This window comes from Coregonus clupeaformis, unplaced genomic scaffold (assembly GCF_020615455.1).
Source record: "Coregonus clupeaformis isolate EN_2021a unplaced genomic scaffold, ASM2061545v1 scaf0004, whole genome shotgun sequence".
NCBI lineage: Eukaryota > Metazoa > Chordata > Actinopteri > Salmoniformes > Salmonidae > Coregonus > Coregonus clupeaformis.
This window is the reverse complement of record NW_025533459.1, coordinates 2,327,979-2,352,039: the sequence shown is the minus strand read 5'-3', so window position 1 is coordinate 2,352,039 and position 24,061 is coordinate 2,327,979. Positions and strand designations below refer to the sequence as shown.

General features: G+C 46.9%; 2 protein-coding genes across 3 annotated transcripts in view; both read left to right on the top strand.

Annotated features, from left to right (window-relative positions):
- LOC121538429 (synaptopodin) overlaps positions 1–14,282 on the top strand; it is a 51,755-nt gene extending 37,473 nt beyond the window's left edge. For both annotated transcript variants that reach the window (XM_041846429.2, XM_041846419.2), the window contains exons 4-5: positions 973–3,275; positions 12,322–14,282. In XM_041846429.2, coding sequence (XP_041702363.2) covers positions 973–3,275; positions 12,322–13,311 — 3,293 coding nt within the window. In that variant the 3' untranslated portion in view covers positions 13,312–14,282. The remainder of the gene's footprint in view (positions 1–972; positions 3,276–12,321) is intronic.
- Positions 14,283–20,942: 6,660 nt separating this feature from the next.
- LOC121538422 (tetraspanin-17-like) overlaps positions 20,943–24,061 on the top strand; it is a 54,906-nt gene continuing 51,787 nt past the window's right edge. Inside the window, exon 1 of the mRNA XM_045212272.1 lies at positions 20,943–21,491. Coding sequence (XP_045068207.1) covers positions 21,393–21,491 — 99 coding nt within the window. The 5' untranslated portion in view covers positions 20,943–21,392. The remainder of the gene's footprint in view (positions 21,492–24,061) is intronic.

Below are 24,061 nucleotides of genomic sequence, written 5' to 3'. Positions count from 1 at the left end.
TACCACTCTTCATATTTTCAAGCATGGTGGTGGCTGCATCATGTTATGGGTATGCTTGTCATTGGCAAGGACTAGGGAGTTTATTTTAGGATTTAATAAAACAGAATAGAGCTAAGCAGCGGCAAAATCCTAGAGGAAAACCTGGTTCAGTCTGCTTTCTAACAGACACTGGGAGACAAATTCTCCTTTCAGCGGAACATTAACCTAAAACACAAGGCCGAATATACACTGGAGTTGCTTACCAAGACGACATTGAATGTCCCTGAGTGGCCTAGTTACAGTTTTGACTTAAATCGGCTTGAAAATCTATGGCAAGACTTGAAAATGGCTGTCTAGCAATGATCAACAACCGACTTACGTTTACATTTTAGTCATTTAGCAGACGCTCTTATCCAGAGCGACTTACAGTTAGTGAGTGCATACATTTTTCATACTGGCCCCCCGTGGGAATCGAAACCACAACCCTGGCGTTGCAAATGCCATGCTCTACCAACTGAGCTACACGGGACTTGACAGAGCTTGAAGAATTTTGAAAAGAATAATGTGCAAATATTGTACGATCCAGGTGTGCAAAGATCTTAGAGACTGCCAAAGGTGATTCTAACATGTATTGACTCAGCGGTGTGAATACTTATGTAAATGAGCTATTTCTGTATTTCATTTTCAGTGAATTTGAAGAAATTCAAAAAAAAATGTTTTCACTTTGTCATTATGGGGTTTTGTGTGTAGATGGGTGAGAAAAAAATGATGGTAGCTAACTAACACACGTCCCCAGTCTATTCTGGGGTTATGAGTTCAATAAATTTGTCAAAGCTTTTGTTGCTATCATCAAATAACAATCTTGATTTCTCTCTCTCTCCCCTCCTCCATCACTCTATCACTCCTTCTCTCTCCCCTTCTCTCTCCTTCTGCATCCCTCTCTCCCCCTCCTCTCTCTCTCTTACTTACTTTCCCTCCCTCTCTTCCCCCCAGACCTGACACGTAGTGCCAGCCTATCAGAGAAGGAGTTGAAGGAGGCGAGGGTGAGGTCACAGATCATCGCGGCCCAGCTGACCGTCCCGTCTGGCTGCTCCAACTCCCGCGGCGTCCAGCTCTTCAACCGCCGCAAGAAGAGGGTCAACGCCTTCACGCTAGAGAGCTGCGGGGAACGAACGAGGGAAGTGGAGAGAGAGGAGAGAGACGGAGATACCAGGAACAACAACCTGACATGGGAAGAGGAGAAGGAGGGTCCTAGTGAGGGGACAGAGACAGACGGACAACTGAACTGGAAAAACAGCATCGGGATAAAACCACCACTCTGGTCGCCACCCTCTGGAAGTGAGGTCACAGGAAGTGACATCATGGAGGACCCAGGTGACGAGCACATCTATGAGGAAGTGGATACAGTGATACAAGAGAGACACTTCCAGCCGGTGAACGAGAGACAAGGGGAGGAGGAAGAGAGGAGTGGAGAGAGAGAAAGAGAGGAGATATATGAGGATATTGAGGGTGAAGTGAAGGATGAGATTATACCAGTAAATGACAACAACACTGGTCCAGCTCCCCCTGAGACCCGTAATGGCTTCCACAGCACCCAGGGCTCTGCTGGAGAGATCCAGAATGGCGGGCGAGTTTCTATGTCCCTGTCCAGACAGACCCCCACCATCGTCAACCGGACAGCCAGACCCTTCTTCTCCCCACCCACCGTACAGCCCAAGTCCCCAGAGGCAAGGAGTCCCGTCATGGATAACAACATACCCCCAGCCCCCTCCTATCCTACCCCCACACTTCCCCCAGCTCCCTCCTATCCTACCCCCACCCTTCCCCCAGCTCCCTCCTACTCCACTCCCCCTCTGCCTCCTTTCACCGCCACTCGCCCTGTAGTCTTCTCTCCTCCTCCCCCTCCTCCCTCATACCCCATGCCTCCTCTCCCAGCCTTCCCCATCCATCCTCCTCCTCCCTCCCAGTCTCTCTCCAGTCCTCCCCCCATGTCTACCGTCATGTTTCCTAGGTCTACACCCGTCCCCCAGTACAACCCTCCTCCTACAGCTGCCCCAGTGCCCCAGTATCTACCCCCCAACCCTCCTGTCACCCAATACATCCCTCCTCCAACCTCCCCTAGACCCAACACCTTTGTCCCCTTCACCCCTCAGCCTATTGGCCAACAGAACCAGCAGCAGCCAATCAAAACGGGCATCCTGGAGGAAGGGGCGGCGGCCATCAGACGATCGTCGACAGCCAGGAAGTCCATGTTCACCTTTAAGGAGAAGCATGTCATGGCACCCAACCCTGAACTCCTCTCCCTGGTCCAGGGGAATGATGATAGGAAGAAGCACGGCCTCCGCTCCGTTCCCGACCCAGCCCCAGAGGAGGAGCTGCTGGCTCTGGGGGCCGAGGCCTCTAACTTCCTAGCGAGGGAGGAGGTGAAGGCGGAGGCTGCCAAGGTGCCGGAGTGGTCCTCCTGTCTCAAGAGCTCCAGGACCAGGGAGCCCAGAGGGCAGCACCAGCCAGAGCAGAACCTGACCAACGCATCAGGGAAGGGGGCCGAGCTGTTCGCGAAACGCCAGTCCAGGATGCAGAAGTACGTAGTGGAGAATCAGAATGTCTCCGGTGGTGGAGGTGGTCAGATGAGGTCTCCGTCTCCCACCGTGTCTCTGCCGCCGTCTTGGGTCTACCCATCTAATATGCCTGGCCGGGTCAAAGCTATCGCTAACAACACTGACCTCAGCGCCAGGCTGACCCAGACCCTCCAGACCCCTCAGCCTGGGAACAGGAGGCCCAGCCAGCAGGCTCCAACCCCGGCCCCGGTCCCCGAGGAACCACCCCTGGAGAACGGCTGCACCAAGATAGAGATGGACCTCTCCAGGCACCAGCCCTACCAGCTCAACTCCTCCCTGTTCATCTTCAACCCAGTCCAGGACTCTACAGGCACCCTGCTGAGCGCTCTGCCCCGGGGGGCCCCGCCACCACCCAAACCCCTGGTCTCAGCTGAGGCCTACTCCAGGCAGGCCTCCGTGCCCTCCTCCAACCCTCCATCACACAACTACAACAGCCTGCCCCGCTTCAGGCCTACCCTGTCCCCATCACTTCAGCCCCCATCACTTCAGCCCCCATTAGGAGGAATTGGAGGTGGGGATTACTATCCTCCACAACACGGGGGGACTCCACAGCTGAGGGATCCCAGGATCACCTCTCCTGTCTCTGCCTTCTCTCCGGAGAGAGTGGCCTCTCCTCGGTCGGGCGTCCAGGCACCCAGACCCACCTTCTCTGCCAAGAGGGCAGGGATCGAACCCCAGGTGTGGAGGCCTTCTTTCTTCTTCTACCGATAGATCTACTCTGTTTCTACTCTGTTTCTACTCTTTAACTGTGTTAACACGACCAAAGTACAACAGATAGACAGACAGGAAGAGCCTTATGTTACTATATTGCACGCATTAGATTTTTTTGGATACCTAAGGTTAGACGTCACTGTTTATGTTATTTCACAGTACAAAGCTCAGCATAGATTATTTCTCTACACCTAAAGCCAAAGTCTTTGGTTGGAGTTCCTTGTGGAATCTTGATTTCATGGTTTGAATTTATGCTGCTTCATTAGTGGTTAAAGAAAACAAGTCTGCTATGCAACTGACAAACACCCTCTGTATGCTATAGTTTCAGAGCTCAAATTCCAAAATTCTAAGGAACATTATTTAAGGTCAGTTAACAGGGGAATAGTTGCCAAATAGTACCAAATATAAACACCACTGAGTGCACTTGAGCGTTGAAAAAGCCCCATATTCTGTCAGCTCCTAAAGCACTTTGGGATGAGAAATCGGTTCACACCCTTTCCAGTGTTTTTCCCCTTGAAGTCTCCAGAAAGACTTGAGAGAGAGAGAGAAGAGAGAGAGGAAGAGAGTGGGAGAGAGAGAGAAGAGAGAGAGGAAGAGAGTGGGAGAGGAAGAGAGTGGGAGAGAGAGAAGAGAGAGAGGAAGAGAGTGGGAGAGAGAGAAGAGAGAGAGGAAGGGAGTGGGAGAGAGAGAAGAGAGAGAGGAAGAGAGTGGGAGAGAGAGAAGAGAGAGAGGAAGAGAGAGAGAAGAGAGAGAGGAAGAGAGTGGGAGAGAGAGAGAAGAGAGAGCGAGAAGAGAGAGAGAGAGGAAGAGAGTGGGAGAGAGGAAGAGAGTGGGAGAGAGAGAAGAGAGAGAGACAGAGAGAGAGAGAGAGAGAGAAGATAGAGTGGGAGAGAGAAAGAAGAGAGAGAGGAAGAGAATAGCAGAGACCAACAAAGAAAAGAGACACAAAGCCCTTTAACAGATGCTCTGGCATCTATTTTATGATCTATGATTTTGTAATTGAGTACAAGCTTACAGACATGAAAGTATCAGGCAGGGAACTCCCTTAATGTCTCTGTCTCTACAGGGGAATATAGACTGACTACTGTTTGAAATGGCGCCCTATTCCCTTGATAGTGCACTACCAGGGCCCATAGGGCTCTGGTCAAAAGTAGTGCACTATATAGGAAATAGGGCGCCATTTGGGATGCATCCCTAGACTTCTATTTCTCAGTTTCTCTGCCCTTAGACGAGAACTACCAAATTATATACTACTACCACTGTCCTGTGAGCCCTGGCTCTGAGGCCATTGATGTCAGTCATTTACAGACTGATTGCTGCATGCCGTTTGACGTAATGTAACTTAAATGGTTTTACGACCCCGACTGAGCAATAATTTCAGGTGAAGTGTTTATACATAGAACAACATAGAATGAAAATATAACTCAAAGAGTGTTTTCAGATTTACGATGTTGATCACTAAAACCAAATAGGGGAGGCTCAAAAACATACAAGTGTTTGGAGCTAGTGGTCAATAATAACAATGAAACGTTTCCTAATTTCTTTTTATCTCTGACGCACTCATTTCTGATTCGTAGAAACAACAATATAGAATACAAATATCTTTAGAGTGTTTTCAGATTCACATTGTTGATCACTAAACCAGCTAGCTGACAACAAGGACTATGGTTTCTCTGTTTCTCTATTCATTTATGCACTGATTTCTGTTTTCCGATTCAGTATCTATAAACTTCTCTGTTTCTGTTTCTCTCCTGATTAAAGCTTTATCCTTTCTCTTTCCTTTCCTTCTTGTCTTCTGTTTCTTCCTGCTGTTTTCCACTCATCTGCCTTTATAAAGCCTTCTGTTCTTCAGCTGCCCTGACTTTTCCATAATGCTTTTCTATTGCCATAGTTTGCTGAAGCATATAGTACATTGACCAAATGTATATCTCTGCAGGGAAACATTTGAAAGTAGTTAATAGACACAGAACAAATGTATATTCCTGAAGGCTAACACCCAGTTTAAAACTCAAAGAGCCGGCAGAGTGTACAACAGCTTGCATCAATGCAAAACCAACAATCAGCCTTTTTAAGAAGTAACAGTTTTAAAAGATTCTCCCTGAAGGGTAAGAAAACACCCTGTACAATAGGAGTGATCACACTGAATTCCACAACCTGGTTTTTGTGAAGGAAGGGTCTTAGCTTTCTAAAACCCCCCGAGGGTTAAAAGCATTCAGACAAATGGTTTGACCCATGGCCCCTACGTTCAAAAGAATGGTATGACCCACTGGCCTTTCTTGTCTGGCATGAAAACACTCCAGGCTCAAGGTACAAGTTACCCTTAGGGCCTAGGTAGGTACATATCCAGGATCAGCCTACTCTTTCCAAATCCTAACCTTCACCATTATGGAGTAGAACGCAATCTGTCAAAACTGACCATAGATCAGTCTATCCTGTCTATACACACCATTCACAAACACTACCAGTCAAAGGTTTGGACACACCTTCTCATTCAAAGGTTTTTCTTTATTTTTACTATTTTCTACATTGTAGAATAAGGGTGAAGACATCAAAACTATGAAATACCACATATGGAATCATGTAGCAACCAAAAAAGTGTTAAACAAATCAAAATATATTTTATATTTGAGATTCTTCAAATAGCCACCCTTTGCATTGATGACAGCTTTGCACAATCTTGGCATTCTCTCAACCAGCTTCATGAGGTAGTCACCTGGAATGCATTTCAATTAACAGGTGTGCCTTCTTAAAAGTTAATTTGTAGAATTTCTTTCCTTCTTAATGCGTTTGAGCCAATCAGTTGTGTTGTGACAAGGTAGGGGGGGTATACAGAAGATAGCCCTATTTGGTAAAAGACCAAGTCCATATTATGGCAAGAACAGCTCAAATAAGCAAAGCGAAACGACAGTCCATCATTACTTTAAGACATGAAGGTCAGTCAATACGGACCATTTCAAGAACTTTGAAAGTTTCTTCAAGTGCAGTCGCAAAAACCACCAAGTGCTATGATGAAACTGGCTCTCTTGAGGACCGCCACAGGAATGGAAGACCCAGAGTTACCTCTGCTGCAGAGGATACGTTCATTAGAGTTACCAGCCTCAGAAATTGCAGTCCAAATAAATGCTTCACAGAGTTCAAGTAACGGACACATCTCAACATCATCTGTTCAGAGGGGACTGTGTGAATCAGGCCTTCATGGTCCAATTGCTGCAAAGAAACTACTACTAAAGGACACCAATAAGAAGAAGAGACCAGCTTGGGCCAAGAAACACAAGCACTGAACATTAGACCGGTGGAAAGTTGTCCTTTGGTCTGGAGTCCAAATTGGAGATTTTTGGTTCAAACCGCCGTGTCTTTGTGAGACGCGGTGTGGGTGAACGGATGATCTCCGCATGTGTAGTTCCCACTGTAAAGCATGGAGGAGGAGGTGTTATGGTGTGGGGGTGCTTTGCTGGTGACACTGTCTGTGATTTATTTAGAATTCAAGGCACACTTAATCAGCATGGCTACCACAGCATTCTGCAGCGATATGCCATCCCATCTGGTTTGGGCTTAGTGGGATAATCATTTGTTTTTCAACAGGACAATGACCCAACACACCTCCAGGCTGTGTAAGGGCTATTTTACCAAGAAGGAGAGTGATGGAGTGCTGCATCAGATGACTTGGCCTCAATCCCCCGACCTCAACCCAATTGAGATGGTTTGGGATGAGTCGGACGGCAGAGTGAAGGAAAAGCAGCCAACAAGTGCTCAGCATATGTGGGAACTCCTTTAAGACAGTTGGAAAAGCATTCCAGGAGAAGCTGGTTGAGAGAATGCCAAGAGTGTGCAAAGCTGTCATCAAGGCAAAGGGTGGCTATTTGAAGAATCTCAAATATAAAATATATTTTGATTTGATTAACACTTTTTTGGTTACTACATTACATTTACATTTACATTATTTAGCAGACGCTCTTATCCAGAGCGACTTACATTTACATTTTACATTTTCGTCATTTAGCAGACGCTCTTATCCAGAGCGACTTACAAATTGGTGCATTCACCTTATGATAGCCAGTGGGACAACCACTTTACAATTTTTTTATTTGTATTTTTATTTACTTTTTTGGGTTGGGATAAGGGGGGGTAGAAGGATTACTTTTTCCTATCCCAGGTATTCCTTAAAGAGGTGGGGTTTCAAGTGTCTCCGGAAGGTGGTGAGTGACTCCGCTGTCCTGGCGTCGTGAGGGAGCTTGTTCCACCATTGGGGTGCCAGAGCAGCGAACAGTTTTGACTGGGCTGAGCGGGAACTGTGCTTCCGAAGAGGTAGGGGGGCCAGCAGGCCAGAGGTGGATGAACGCAATGCCCTCATTTGGGTGTAGGGACTGATCAGAGCCTGAAGGTATGGAGGTGCCGTTCCCCTCACAGCTCCGTAGGCAAGCACCATGGTCTTGTAGCAGATGCAAGCTTCAACTGGAAGCCAGTGGAGTGTGCGGAGGAGCGGGGTGACGTGAGAGAACTTGGGAAGGTTGAACACCAGACGGGCTGCGGCGTTCTGGATGAGTTGTAGGGGTTTAATGGCACATACAGGGAGCCCAGCCAACAGCGAGTTGCAGTAATCCAGACGGGAGATGACAAGTGCCTGGATTAGGCCCTGTGCCGCTTCCTGTGTAAGGCAGGGTCGTACTCTGCGAATGTTGTAGATCATGAACCTACAGGATCGGGTCACCGCCTTGATGTTAGCGGAGAACGACAGGGTGTTGTCCAGGGGCACGCCAAGGCTCTTCGCACTCTGGGAGGAGGACACAATGGAGTTGTCAACCGTTATGGCGAGATCATGGAACGGGCAGTCCTTCCCCGGGAGGAAGAGCAGCTCCGTCTTGCCGAGGATCAGCTTGAGGTGGTGATCCGTCATCCACACTGATATGTCTGCCAGACATGCAGAGATGCGATTCGCCACCTGGTTATTAGAAGGGGGAAAGGAGAAGATTAATTGTGTGCCGTCTGCGTAGCAATGATAGGAGAGGCCATGTGAGGATATGACAGAGCCAAGTGACTTGGTGTATAGCGAGAATAGGAGAGGGCCTAGAACTGAGCCCTGGGGGACACCAGTGGTGAGAGCACGTGGTGCGGAGACAGATTCTCGCCACGCCACCTGGTAGGAGCGACCTGTCAGGTAGGACGCAATCCAAGAGTGAGCCGCGCCGGAGATGCCCAACTCGGAGAGGGTGGAGAGGAGGATCTGATGGTTCACAGTATCAAAGGCAGCAGATAGGTCTAGAAGGACGAGAGCAGAGGAGAGAGAGTTAGCTTTAGCAGTGCGGAGAGCCTCCGTGACACAGAGAAGAGCAGTCTCAGTTGAATGACCAGTCTTGAAACCTGACTGGTTTGGATCAAGAAGGTAATTCTGAGAGAGATAGCAAGAGAGTTGGCTAAAGACGGCACGCTCAAGAATTTTGGAGAGAAAAGAAAGAAGGGATACTGGTCTGTAGTTGTTGACATCGGAGGGATCGAGTGTAGGTTTTTTGAGAAGGTGTGCAACTCTCGCTCTCTTGAAGACGGAAGGGACATGGCCAGCGGTCAAGGATGAGTTGATGAGGGAGGTGAGGTAAGGGAGAAGGTCTCCGGAAATGGTCTGGAGAAGAGAGGAGGGGATAGGGTCAAGCGGGCAGGTTGTTGGGCGGCCGGCCGTCACAAGATTTCATCTGGAGAGAGAGGGGAGAAAGAAGTCAAAGCATAGGGTAGGGCAGTGTGAGCAGGACCAGCAGTGTCATTTGACTTAACAAACGAGGATCGGATGTCGTCAACCTTATTTTCAAAATGGTTGACGAAGTCATCCACAGAGAGGGAGGAGGGGGGAGGGGGAGGAGAATTCAGCAGGGAGGAGAAGGTGGCAAAGAGCTTCCTAGGGTTAGAGGCAGATGCTTGGAATTTAGAGTGGTAGAAAGTGGCTTTAGCAGCAGAAACAGAGGAAGAAAATGTAGAGAGGAGGGAGTGAAAAGATACCAGGTCCGCAGGGAGTCTAGTTTTCCTCCATTTCCGCTCGGCTGCCCGGAGCCCTGTTCTGTGAGTTCGCAATGAGTCGTCAAGCCACGGAGCAGGAGGGGAGGACCGAGCCGGCTGGGAGGATAGGGGACATAGAGAGTCAAAGGATGCAGAAAGGGAGGAGAGGAGGGTTGAGGAGGCAGAATCGGGAGATTGGAGGGAGAAGGATTGAGCAGAGGGAAGAGATGATAGGATGGAAGAGGAGAGAGTAGCGGGAGAGAGAGAGCGAAGGTTGCAACGGCGCATTACCATCTGAGTAGGGGCAGAGTGAGTAGTGTTGGAGGAGAGCGAGAGAGAAAAGGATACAAAGTAGTGGTCGGAGACTTGGAGGGGAGTTGCAGTGAGATTAGTAGAAGAACAGCATCTAGTAAAGATGAGGTCAAGCGTATTGCCTGCCTTGTGAGTAGGGGGGGACGGTGAGAGGTTGAGGTCAAAAGAGGAGAGTAGTGGAAAGAAGGAGGCAGAGAGAAATGAGTCAAAGGTAGACGTTGGGAGGTTAAAGTCACCCAGAACTGTGAGGGGTGAGCCATCCTCAGGAAAGGAACTTATCAAGGCGTCAAGCTCATTGATGAACTCTCCAAGGGAACCTGGAGGGCGATAAATGATAAGGATGTTAAGCTTGAATGGGCTAGTGACTGTGACAGCATGGAATTCAAATGAGGAGATAGACAGATGGGTCAGGGGAGAAAGAGAGAATGTCCACTTGGGAGAGATGAGGATTCCTGTGCCACCACCCCGCTGACCAGATGCTCTCGGGGTATGCGAGAACACATGGTCAGACGAGGAGAGAGCAGTAGGAGTAGCAGTGTTTTCTGTGGTAATCCATGTTTCCGTCAGCGCCAAGAAGTCGAGGGACTGGAGGGTAGCATAGGCTGAGATGAACTCTGCCTTGTTGGTCACAGAACGGCAGTTCCAGAGGCTGCCGGAGACCTGGAACTCCACGTGGGTTGTGCGTGCAGGGACCACCAGGTTAGAGTGGCAGCAGCCACGCGGTGTGAGGCGTTTGTATAGCCTGTGCGGAGAGGAGAGAACAGGGATAGACAGACACATAGTTGACAGGCTACAGAAAATGGCTACAATAATGCAAAGGAGATCGGAATGAAATTAACTAAACATCTGGGAAAGCGAGAGAGCGGGGCCTCCCTCACTTACGTTTCACTGAAACACCCAAAACAGTACATGATTCCATATGTGTTATTGCATAGTTCTGATGTCTTCACTATTATTCTACAACGTAGAAAAAGTACAAATAATGAAAATCCCTTGAATGAGTAGGTGTGTCCAAACTTTTGACTAGTACTGTATATTTATATTCTGGACTCTGACATTGCTCTTTCTGATATGTCTTAATTTCTTGTACTTTTTTAAAAAATCGTTTGGATTATGTGTGTATTTTTATTGTAATGCTAGATATTACTGCACTGTTGGAGCTGGAAACATAAGCATTTCGCGGCACCTGCGATAACATCTGCAAAACTGTGTACGTGACCAATAAACTTTGAGTGGTCTAAGGCTGTGCCACTAGAGATCCTGGTTCGAGTCCAGTCTTGTAACAGCAGATCTACATTACCAAGCTCTTCAGGAGGCTAGGGAACAGCAGACCTACCAAGCTCTTCAGGAGGCTAGGGAACAGCAGACCTACCAAGCTCTTCAGGAGCCTAGGGAACAGCAGACCTACCAAGCTCTTCAGGAGCCTAGGGAACAGCAGACCTACCAAGCTCTTCAGGAGCCTAGGGAACAGCAGACCTACCAAGCTCTTCAGGAGGCTAGGGAACAGCAGACCTACCAAGCTCTTCAGGAGGCTAGGGAACAGCAGACCTACCAAGCTCTTCAGGAGCCTAGGGAACAGCAGACCTACCAAGCTCTTCAGGAGGCTAGGGAACAGCAGACCTACCAAGCTCTTCAGGAGCCTAGGGAACAGCAGACCTACCAAGCTCTTCAGGAGCCTAGGGAACAGCAGACCTACCAAGCTCTTCAGGAGCCTAGGGAACAGCAGACCTACCAAGCTCTTCAGGAGGCTAGGGAACAGCAGACCTACCAAGCTCTTCAGGAGGCTAGGGAACAGCAGACCTACCAAGCTCTTCAGGAGGCTAGGGAACAGCAGACCTACCAAGCTCTTCAGGAGGCTAGGGAACAGCAGACCTACCAAGCTCTTCAGGAGCCTAGGGAACAGCAGACCTACCAAGCTCTTCAGGAGGCTAGGGAACAGCAGACCTACCAAGCTCTTCAGGAGCCTAGGGAACAGCAGACCTACCAAGCTCTTCAGGAGCCTAGGGAACAGCAGACCTACCAAGCTCTTCAGGAGCCTAGGGAACAGCAGACCTACCAAGCTCTTCAGGAGGCTAGGGAACAGCAGACCTACCAAGCTCTTCAGGAGGCTAGGGAACAGCAGACCTACCAAGCTCTTCAGGAGCCTAGGGAACAGCAGACCTACCAAGCTCTTCAGGAGGCTAGGGAACAGCAGACCTACCAAGCTCTTCAGGAGGCTAGGGAACAGCAGACCTACCAAGCTCTTCAGGAGGCTAGGGAACAGCAGACCTACCAAGCTCTTCAGGAGCCTAGGGAACAGCAGACCTACCAAGCTCTTCAGGAGCCTAGGGAACAGCAGACCTACCAAGCTCTTCAGGAGGCTAGGGAACAGCAGACCTACCAAGCTCTTCAGGAGGCTAGGGAACAGCAGATCTACAGTACCAACCTCTCTACTCTAGTTTAACATTATCATAGTGTCTCACATTCATGTCTCTTTACCCTAGTTTAACATTATCATATTGTCTCTTTACCCTAGTTTAACATTATCATAGTGTCTTACATTCATGTCGCTTTACCCTAGTTTAACATTATCATAGTGTCTATTTACCCTGGTTTAACATTATCATAGTGTCTCTTTACCCTGGTTTGACATTATCATAGTGTCTCTTTACCCTAGTTTAACATTATCATAGTGTCTCTTTACTTTCACGTCTTTTTACTCTTTATTCTGTCTCCACAGACGAGGAAGGATTCCCCTCCGACCCTGACCCCCACCACCACCCCCACCCCCACCCCCACTCCCACTCCCACCAGGACACCGCAGTTCAGCCGTCGGTTCAGCAGCCCAGAGGGACCCCCCACCCACAGTGGGGTCTGGTCCCCAGCCCCCCAGACCACCATCACCTCCTCCTCCTCTTCCAGGCCCCTCCACCAGGTGACGGCCACCTCCACAGCCACCTCCCCTTTCTCCCCACCCTGGGAGATGAGGTGCAAGTCCCCCGCGGTGGTCAACCAGACCACCAAACCCTTCTCCACAGCCTCTTTATCCAGGCCTAAACCATCCACTACCACCTCACCTGTATCGCCTAGATCTCCCTGGGGGTCCCGCTGTCAATCCCCTAACATCAACCAGACAACCAAGCCTTTCTCCACCACCATCTCCAACTCTTCCTCCTCCAGACCCTCTCACCCAGGCACCATCACCTCTCCTCTCTCCCCCTCACCCCTGTCCCCTCCCTGGGGTTCCAGATGCCAGTCTCCCATCGTCAGCCCCAGCCCAAACAACTCCAAGGCAAACCATCGCCTGTTAGCCAAGAACATCATCAATGCGGCCAAACGTAAAAACAGCCCGTCCCCAGGTGCTCTGAGCGGCCACAATCTCCCAATCTCCCCACTAGGTGGCAACACCACCCACCAGCATCACCAGGGCTACGACCACCAGCACCACCACAGCAGCAGCAGCTCCAAACCACCCTTCAGTCCCTACCAGTCCAGGGCCATGGGGTGCCAGTCTCCCCACTTCGCCAGCCCTCCTCCCACCCCTACAGGGGTGATCCGGTCCCCAGTAAGGCTCTACAACACCAGGTCCCTCACTGACTCGGATGCTTCGGTGGAGTCGGAGGACTCTGGGCTGAGGTCTCCAGGACTGCAGCGTACCCACAACACCTGTCCCCGGGGCTGGGGCGGCAGCCTGAGGGTGAAGAGGGGCAGTGTTGGCACCGACCTATAGGGGGAGCCAGGGAGAGAGGGTCAGGAGAAAGGACCATTGAGCTTGCCCAAATAAGAGAAAATAAAACAGACAGGACATTGATAAAGAGACTGGTGGGTTTTGGGCAATTCTTAAATTCATTGACGTATAGGAGCATCTAAGATGGAGGGCCAGCTCAGCGCTTGCCCCACAGGGGAGATATGAAAAGGACTTTGAAAGGAACTGACCTTGTGTGTTTGTTGCTTTGGAGCATCCAGGAGTAAGGGACAATAATGTTTGACCACACAGTAAAGAACCTGATGCCCTTACAACACAGCTGGGACGTAGAAGCAACCCGTCTGGTGATTCTAAAGTCCAGTAAAACCCACTGATTTGGCTGGCTGGCTATAGAAGAGTCCAGGACCATCAAGCTCAGAGCAAGCTCAACAGTGGGATTACTGAGAGGAGCTTGAAGGGACAATTCACTGTTTCCTCTGCCTCTCATTCTTACATCTTATAACATACTTTATACATTTAGGAAATTGAAGGGACTCTAAAATACAAAATGACTTGTCTGCATCTTTAGATATGGACCTTGTAATTGAAAAACAAAATGTGTTGTTGTATTCAGGCATTGCTGAAATGTAAAACTAGCTTACTTGCATTTGACTATGACAAGAGTTCCTTGAATAATCAAATTATTACAGTAGCTTACTTATGTTTACTTTAAAAAAAAAAAAATATTCTAATTTGTACCAAAAAAAAGCATACGAGCTAGAGAAAAATACCAAAGACAATATCTGGAATGATGCAGTGTTTTCAAAAACAGTGTTACACTTTTTCTCCCCCACATAAGAAATGTATAATGTGATGTCGTAGATAGGCTTTTGCAGATATTTTGTATATATATTGTTTTAATGTTGCTGGGTATACATTGGAGTATAAAGGAATGCAGTTAAACCATAGGTTGACATGATGTTTGCAGGTCTGACACAGGTCAAACTGGGGAGAGAGAGAGAGAGAGAGAGAGAGAGAGAGAGAGAGAGAGAGAGAGAGAGAGAGAGAGAGAGAGAGAGAGAGAGAGAGAGAGAGAGAGAGAGAGAGAGAGAGAGAGAGAGAGAGAGAGAGAGAGAGAGAGAGAGAGAGAGAGAGAGAGAGAGAGAGAGAGAGAGAGAGAGAGAGAGAGAGAGAGAGAGAGAGAGAGAGAGAGAGAGAGAGAGAGAGAGAGAGAGAGAGAGAGAGAGAGAGAGAGAGTATTCTAAATGACACCCTGTTCCCTATTTAGTGCACTACTTTTGACCCAAGCCTTATGGGCCCTGCTCAAAAGTAGTGCACTAAAATAGGGAACATAGTGCCATTTAGGACGCGGTGACAGAGTATTGATGGGTCAGTTTCAGGACCGTAGTAGCAGTGGTGGCTACAAGGAGGCAGGTAGCTTAGTGGTTAAGAGCGTTGTGCCAGTAACCGAAAGGTCGCTGGTTCTAATCCCCGAGCCCACTAGGTGAAAAATCTGTCGATGTGCCCTTGAGCAAGGCACCTTAACCCTAATTGCTCCTGTAAGTCGCTCTGGATAAGAGCGTCTGCTAAATGACCAATTATTTTATTATTAGGTATAGGAGTTTGTAAATATAACATTATAGCTTACTGGACTACGCGTTCATCAACAAATCCCTTCGAAAGTTGACGTGATAGTTATTCGATGATGAAAAACCAAGACGGACTATACTCTTCACTCTGAATGAGCATGTTATGATAGAATGGGTACAGTCAGAGCCATATAGTTACACGAGACGTTGTATAGATATGGCTCTGGTTACAGTGTAGTTTCTCTACCGTTCCATAACCTTACCATGCAAAGGATCAAGGAACATTTGACGTTACTGTGGTATTGATGACATCACAAATGGCCAAAAAAAAACTTACACTACAGTACAGTGTACCCTTTTTAATGAACAGGGGAGAGAAAAAAACAAAGATTCTTTACCTATCGCAGTGCAATAATACATCTGTCACCTATATGTACTGTATATACAGTTACTGTATGTTGTTTTATGTACTGCTTTGTTTCAAATGAATGTACAGATTGGCAGGTAGAGAGGTAGAAGAGAGAGAGACAGAGACAGAGTGTTGACTTTTGAGAAAGTTTGTGTAGGTTTATGTGTTAACCAATGGGACACAATGTTACCGTTTCTAATACTGATATGTCGACTGTCCGGCACCAACAACAAACTAACAATGGCCGGGGACATCAAATACAGCACGTAGAAATAATACATTCTGAGAGATCTATAGGAAACCAAGGGTTGTCGTCACTAATGTTGGAGAGACAAACATCTGTGTGTACCACAACGATGATGACGATCAAGGTAGCCAATAGGAAAGATTCATAAAAAGAGGCATTCCACAAGAGATGGTTGAGAGAATGTTGCAGTCAGACGTGAGGTTGGGATCGAGGTTGGGATCGGACGATAGGAGTAGGGTTTTTTTTTTTTTATGACCAAACTCTTGCTGAAGCAAGGCCTGTATTATGCATACAATACTCCACATGCACATTTCAGTTTGCTTTAGATTTTGTATTTGATCAAGTTTCACTTGATTTTGCACTTCTTTGATTAATTCCATATTCCTGTGGCTCACAGTATTGGACTGACTTTGATTGGCTGAAACAGGTGTCGTTCACACAGAAACCTCACGCTTCTCCATAATCGGCATAGTAACAGTAAGACCGCCGCCACACACTAAAACGCAACACACTACAATAGCCTGTTTATGTTATACAGTAAAAACTATTATCAGTAAATGTAACCGTTGCACTGCAACCCTCTGGAGGCGTTGTATTTCAAGGCAGGGGGTCACCAAGGCCACCGACATCATTCCAACATCTCTCCCTCCGCCCCGTAGCGGATCACATGGAGGATCACAAACAGAGCAGGACCACCGGAGTGGGTCTATCCTTGTCCCCTAACACGTAAGGCTCGATGGGACTGCTGCATCAGCAGATTACTGACTAGTCACATGTGGGCTGTATTCATTAGACGCCAAACGCAAAGAAAAAGGACTGTGACAGGAAGGGACTACCTGAGCTTGTCCAATAAGGATTTGTTTTCCTTTGCACAGCATTTTGCTACAGTGTGCCCTAATGAATACGACCCTGACAGGACTCTGACTGACAGGGACACCTGGTATTATGGTGATTTGGCACCTTGGGTAAGCAGGAATAACCTTCTCACTGTCACGGCTGCGTCTTAAATAGCACCCTATTCACTATGAGTAAACACATTTAGCTGGTTGGTTTCCCTTGTCACAGCGAAGGTTGTTGTCAGAACATTCACAACAAGAAAGGATGAAATGCAAAACTTCCAAGTGCTACGAACGGGAGAAACCATTGATATCACAGGGGAGGGGGGATAAAGTGGCATTTCAGGTGTTAGCCACTCTAGGTATCAGCCTTGAGTAAACCCCCCTCCCCTGTGATATCAATGGTTTCTCCCGTTCGTAGCACTTGGAAGTTTTGCATTTCATCAACACAGGATGGTTATGTCCCAATCCCAAGTGTTGATTGTAATTAGTTCTTTAATATAATGTATTTTAACAAGAGGGGGAGATTTCTTGTGTTCGAAAAAAAAGAAAAAAGGATATGTTTTATTGGTAATACGACTAACAACCAATTATTTTGCGTGTATCAACAATATGTCTCATGTACCCCGCCTTAATTCTGTCTTATTTAAATAAGTGAACACAAAACGAATTAAAATTGATGACACTAATTATATCAATGTTGTGTCTGTGGTCTCTTTCCCCCCTCAGCTCACAAATACACTTCAGTTACATTACAACAGTAAGAAGGGCCTGTGTAGATGTTGTAGAGGCTAATGGATATCACGTGAGAATAGTCAACAAGGGTCTATGTGTTCTATGGTAAATAATGAACCACGTGGAAGGTGTGTCCCACGACACGTTAGCGGAGGGCCTATGTAGATGTTGTAAAAGCTAATCTTGGATATTTCAACAGGAAGAAAACAATGTACATTTTACATATTTAGCAGACGCTCTTATCCAGAGCGACTTACAGTTAGTGAGTGCATAAATTTTTTCATACTGGCCCCCCCCGTGGGAATCGAACCCACAACCCTGGCGTTTGCGAGCGCCATGCTCTACCAACTGAGCTACAGTGTACATGGCTAACCATGGAATACCTAAATTCATGGTGTTCTGTCATGATACATGATACATTATGCTACTCAGGGTGCCATGGTTGTGGTCCTCTGTAGCTCAGCTGGTAGAGCACGGCGCTTGTAACGCCAAGGTAGTGGGTTCGATCCCCGGGACCACCCATACACAAAAAATTTATGCACGCATGACTGTAAGTCGCTTTGGATAAAAGCGTCTGCTAAATGGCAGATTATTATTATTATGGTTATTTTCCATGCTCGTAGTCTTTGGTAGTTTGTGACAGGGGAAAAGGACTATAACGAGACAATCATTTAATGCAGCACAGCAGCAGCCACCAAGGGAACATCAATACAGATAGCAGCTAACAAGCAAACACAGTCTGTCAGGCAGACCTCTGGGCTTCGGAGTCCCCTCATCTATCTCACTGGTGTCTGTAAGAGATACTCTGTCTCCCATCTCATATGGTACCCTATTCCGTAAGTAGTGCACTACTTTTGACCCACGGCCCATAGGTATCTGGTCAAAATTAGTGCACTATGTAGAGAATAGAGAGTGCCATTTTGGGATGCAACTCTCTCCATCTCACAACATGACGACCAGCTATATAGATTCTAGAGTTTAACGTCTACTGGCTTTATTCACATAAACATGAACTATGCAGTAAGTTAGCCTCAGGTAATCCTAGAGCAGGGTTCTTCAATTCCGGTCCTGGAGGGCCGAAACACCTCTGTTTTTCATCCTCTCCTTCTAATCAGGGGCTAATTCAGACCTGGGACACCAGGTGAGTGCAATTAACTACCAGGTAGAAATAAAAAACAGAAGTGTTTCGGCCCTCCAGGACCGGAATGGAAGAACCCTGGCCTAGAGTATTGATGTATCTATTTTGATAACCCATTTTGACATGAGAACATAGCCAGACAGAAGCTACACATCATCTTGGGGATACTGACTGATTGAAATCTATTTGATATAAGATACTGAAGTAGCCTACATATAGGGCAGCTATACACACGTAAATGAAGGAGGATCATTATTGGTGATTTACAGCCATGCATAGACTGCCACCTGTAGGACTAAAGACGGGAGTTTTAATGACCAGTATCTCCACCTGTAGTAATCTAACATAACACCAGGTGGCAGTACAACACAGGATAGATTTGGACAGGTCTAGAATCACTGATACAGCCTGGCTGACGCAACCCACGTGACTCAAAGCGCTTGGAAAGCTGTGACACACTGGTCTGGAAAGAAGGCTGTTTGTTAATGCAATATTCGCTCAGAAATTGAGCAACGGGTTTGATTGGTTCTCCCAAATGTTTCCCCCCCCCCCCCTCATTGGTTGAGACTGGGGCTGTGTGTGTGTGTGAGTGTTTGACTGAGAAAAGACACAGAGAATAGCCAACCAGTAAAATCACAGCCCCCTTCATTTTAGACACATTGTGCCACAACATCAAAGGGCCATTCCAGACTCTGACGTCAGGAGGACTTCGAGAGTTAGGTGTTAGCCAGACTATCAAATCAAATCAAATCAAATCAAATTTTATTGGTCACATGCGCCGAATACAACAGGTGCAGACATTGCAGTGAAATGCTTACTTACAGCCCTTAACCAACAGTGCATTTATTTTAAACAAAAAAAGTAAGAATAAAACAACAACAACAAAAAAGTGTTGAGAAAAAAGAGCAGAAGTAAAATAAAGTAACAGTAGGGGAGGCTATATATACAGGGGGTACCGTTGCAGAGTCAATGTGCGGGGGGCACCGACTAGTTGAGGTAGTTGAGGTAATATGTACATGTGGGTAGAGTTAAAGTGACTATGCATAAATACTTAACAGAGTAGCAGCAGCGTAAAAAGGATGGGGTGGGGGGGCAGTGCAAATAGTCCGGGTAGCCATGATTAGCTGTTCAGGAGTCTTATGGCTTGGGGGTAGAAGCTGTTGAGAAGTCTTTTGGACCTAGACTTGGCACTCCGGTACCGCTTGCCGTGCGGTAGCAGAGAGAACAGTCTATGACTAGGGTGGCTGGAGTCTTTGACAATTTTGAGGGCCTTCCTCTGACACCGCCTGGTATAGAGGTCCTGGATGGCAGGGAGCTTTGCCCCAGTGATGTACTGGGCCGTACGCACTACCCTCTGTAGTGCCTTGCGGTCAGAGGCCAAGCAGTTGCCATACCAGGCGGTGATGCAACCAGTCAGGATGCTCTCGATGGTGCAGCTGTAGAATTTTTTGAGGATCTGAGGACCCATGCCAAATCTTTTTAGTCTCCTGAGGGGGAATAGGCTTTGTCGTGCCCTCTTCACGACTGTCTTGGTGTGTTTGGACCATGATAGTTCGTTGGTGATGTGGACACCAAGGAACTTGAAGCTCTCAACCTGTTCCACTACAGCCCCGTCGATGAGAATGGGGGCGTGCTCAGTCCTCTTTTTTTTTCCTGTAGTCCACAATCATCTCCTTTGTCTTGGTCACGTTGAGGGAGAGGTTGTTGTCCTGGCACCACACGGCCAGATCTCTGACCTCCTCCCTATAGGCTGTCTCATCGTTGTCGGTGATCAGGCCTACCACTGTTGTGTCGTCGGCAAACTTAATGATGGTGTTGGAGTCGTGCCTGGCCATGCAGTCATGGGTGAACAGAGAGTACAGGAGGGGGACTGAGCACGCACCCCTGAGGGGCCCCCGTGTTGAAGATCAGTGTGGCAGATGTGTTGTTACCTACCCTTACCACCTGGGGGCGGCCCGTCAGGAAGTCCAGGATCCAGTTGCAGAGGGAGGTGTTTAGTCCCAGGATCCTTAGCTTAGTGATGAGCTTAGAGGGCACTATGGTGTTGAATGCTGAGCTGTAGTCAATGAATAGCATTCTCACGTAGGTGTTCCTCTTGTCCAGGTGGGAAAGGGCAGTGTGGAGTGCAATAGAGATTGCATCATCTGTGGATCTGTTGGGGCGGTATGCAAATTGGAGTGGGTCTAGGGTTTCTGGGATTATGCTGTTGATGTGAGCCATGACCAGTCTTTCAAAGCACTTCATGGCTACAGACGTCAGTGCTACGGGTCGGTAGTCATTTAGGCAGGTTATCTTAGAGTTCTTGGGCACGGGGACTATGGTGGTGGCCTACAGCCACAGCACATTGATACAGCACAATCTGTCCCCCCCAAAAAAAGTTTAATGTTGTTAATTGTTGTCTTATTCTGTATTGCTTAATTTTATCAATTTTAGTTTTAGTTTAGTAGTTGTACAAGGTTTACATGTCACAAAAAAAGTCACACTTTAAACTGTCAAATAACAAATACAAGAATTGCCGGTCCGTCTTACCTGGTACGTATGTATTTATGTTGTTCAAGTAGCTAAATAGTTTCCACAGGGTATGTTCATCACTCACCGTTGTTCTGTTTGGTCCTGTGCACTGCAGCAGGAAAAAGCACACCAGCAGTGTTAGCGAATGGCTCCAATAGAGGTCGCTGTAGAAAAACATCTTCCAGACATTTAGCTAGATAGATGGGTTTCCTCAGGCTCAGTGCAAATGTCAGCGAGGGTTGTTGTGAACAAGAAAGGTGAAATGCAAAACAATCAAATGCTGCGAACGGGAGAAATCGACCGTATATCAATAAAACAAGCATTACTTGGATTTATCTTTCAACTATCTGTTTAGTTAGGGAGAGTATACGTTCAACCGCAGATGAATGTTGTTGACACATCCAAAGTGCTTCTGGATCTGTTGTTCACTAGGAAGCTAACATTAGCTAGCCTAACTAGATGGCGATGTGTTTGTGATTTGGCTGGCTGGCTGGCTAGCTAGCTGATTGTTTCAAGTTGTTTTATGGAGCTAGGTAGCCTGTGTGCTACAAAAATAGTAGCTAGTTTGTCACTGCCGTGATTGTAGGTTAGCTAACAAGCTAACGAACCGGTGGAGCTACATTATTACTGTAACTAGCTAGCTAGCCTTGACGTTTACACGATGAGTAACGTTAGCAATGGAAAACACCAGCTTTTTAAAGGAGCCGAAGTGAGCTGCTGTGTCAAATACTTGTTGTTTGGATTTAACATCATATTCTGGGTAAGTAGCTAACATTTGTATTTCACACATGCATGTATTTCTTCTAAACAAGAGTGTTTCTAGTGCTGCCCGAAAGAGACCAAGGAGAGAGCAGCTAAACAAGTATCGTTAGCTACTTATTATTATTATTATTATTATTAGTTAGTTATCCTTCAAACTACATTCAGATATTCTTTATGAACAATCCTAAAATACTGCACAGTAAGTTAGTCCCTGACGTTTGCTTCCCAACACTGAGTGATTTGTTGATTTTGAAACTGTCAATATTCCCATTTCCTCTGTAGCTTTATGAAAAACAGTTGTTTGATTAGTTATTATTTAGTAAATTACACTGTGGCCAGTGATTTAATAGATGTTTGGAGCGTGTGGGTGGTTGTGTGTAGGCCTATGTGTGCTAGTATGCATGGTTGGTAGGATAAGACACATTTACATTTTAGCTAACTGTCCTGTCCTTGACTGTTCACCTCATATAATAGCCACTCTCACTCTGAGCTAACCTACTCTTGCCCATACACACCTCTTAAAAGCATGGCTTAGACAGTGAGCTAGTGTACCGTACACGGTAGCCACTGAGTCAGTGAGTGCAGCAACACTGTCATTATCACACACAAGGAGTTTATAGGCTACTAGTCAGGGACGGGGTTATTTCATGTTGCAGGCCTAAATACTAATTATAAAACTGGTTGTTTGGATCCAGAATGCTGATTGGTTGATAGCAGGGATTTATAGCACCACACTTCATGTTGCAGGCCTAAATACTAATTATAAAACTGGTTGTTTGGATCCAGAATGCTGATTGGTTGATAGCAGGGATTTATAGCACCACACTTCATGTTGCAGGCCTAAATACTAATTATAAAACTGGTTGTTTGGATCCAGAATGCTGATTGGTTGATAGCAGGGATTTATAGCACCACACTTCATGTTGCAGGCCTAAATACTAATTATAAAACTGGTTGTTTGGATCCAGAATGCTGATTGGTTGATAGCAGGGATTTATAGCACCACACTTCATGTTGCAGGCCTAAATACTAATTATAAAACTGGTTGTTTGGATCCAGAATGCTGATTGGTTGATAGCAGGGATTTATAGCACCACAATCCCCGCATTCTCCCTGGGTAATACCCGTTCGGCTAGATGTAACAATGCCATCCACTGTCCCACATCCCAGCCAGTCAATTTATACACTTAAAAATAGCATTTGATTTGCAACATTTGGTGTTTGTCTAAATCTTGCTGTCTCCCTTTCCGACCTGTTGAAACATTTAGCAGTTTTTTTTTGTGTGTGTGATCTCCACCTTGCCATGCAAATATGAACGTGAAGAGGCAGACAACTTCTCTGATCAAGGCGAATTCATTTATCAGGATCATTATAATGGATATGTATGAAAAATGTATGCACTCACTAACTGTAAGTCGCTCTGGATAAGAGCGTCTGCTAAATGACTAAAATGTAAATGTAATGTACAAAGAACTGGCCATAGAAACTAAGGCAAACAAATGAAAGTGCACATAGTTTGCTATCCTTTCGGCTGCTTGATGTGATTGTGTGTTAGCTTTAGTTGGCTAGCTAGCAGAGGAGAAGTATCTATCCTTCATAGCTTCATGCCAAGGATTTGTTTAACATAGCAACCGTTGCAAATAGAATGGATAGAAGGTACGTCCCGTCCATTTGGCTACGTCCCGTCCATTTGGCTACGTCCCGTCCATTTGGCCACGTCCCGTCCATTTGGCTACGTCCCGTCCATTTGGCTACGTCCCGTCCATTTGGCTACGTCCCGTCCATTTGGCTACGTCCCGTCCATTTGGCTACGTCCCGTCCATTTGGCTACGTCCCGTCCATTTGGCTACGTCCCGTCCATTTGGCTACGTCCCGTCCATTTGGCTACGTCCCGTCCATTTGGCTACGTCCCGTCCATTTGGCCACGTCCCGTCCATTTGGCTACGTCCCGTCCATTTGGCTACGTCCCGTCCATTTGGCCACGTCCCGTCCATTTGGCTACGTCCCGTCCATTTGGCTACGTCCCGTCCATTTGGCTAGCAGCTTCAGAAGCTCAGAACTAACGACTGGCTTTTGCCCGGACTATTTTGTATGGTGGAAGGATTAAATATAACTGATTTACTCAATATAATGTTTTTAATGCAAACATGTCATTTATCTATTTTTTTTATATGTTGGCAACCATTTTATAAAAGCAATAAGGCCCTCGATCTCAGGTATTATTGAGAATAACACCCTCCTAAGGGCTGTTTCGCCCCGGGCCTTAGAACAGCCCTTAGTCGGGAGTTATTCACACGATAATTCCCGGGTTCTCATGCCTTATTGGTTAAGTAGCCTTGTCTGAGCCAGAACGGCACATATGGCAGGAGCCTACCTCCTGTACAGGACGCTAGTCAATTGCATGTAGTGCTAGTTTACAATCTTACAATCACAGACACCCTAAAACCAGTTTATGCAATGGCCTCAACACTAGGGTTACACCGCTGTGTTGGATAGACTAACACATTCCCACACCACTACCCTCCTTTCTCTGCCCCCCATCTCCAACCCCTATCTGTCTGATAAGTG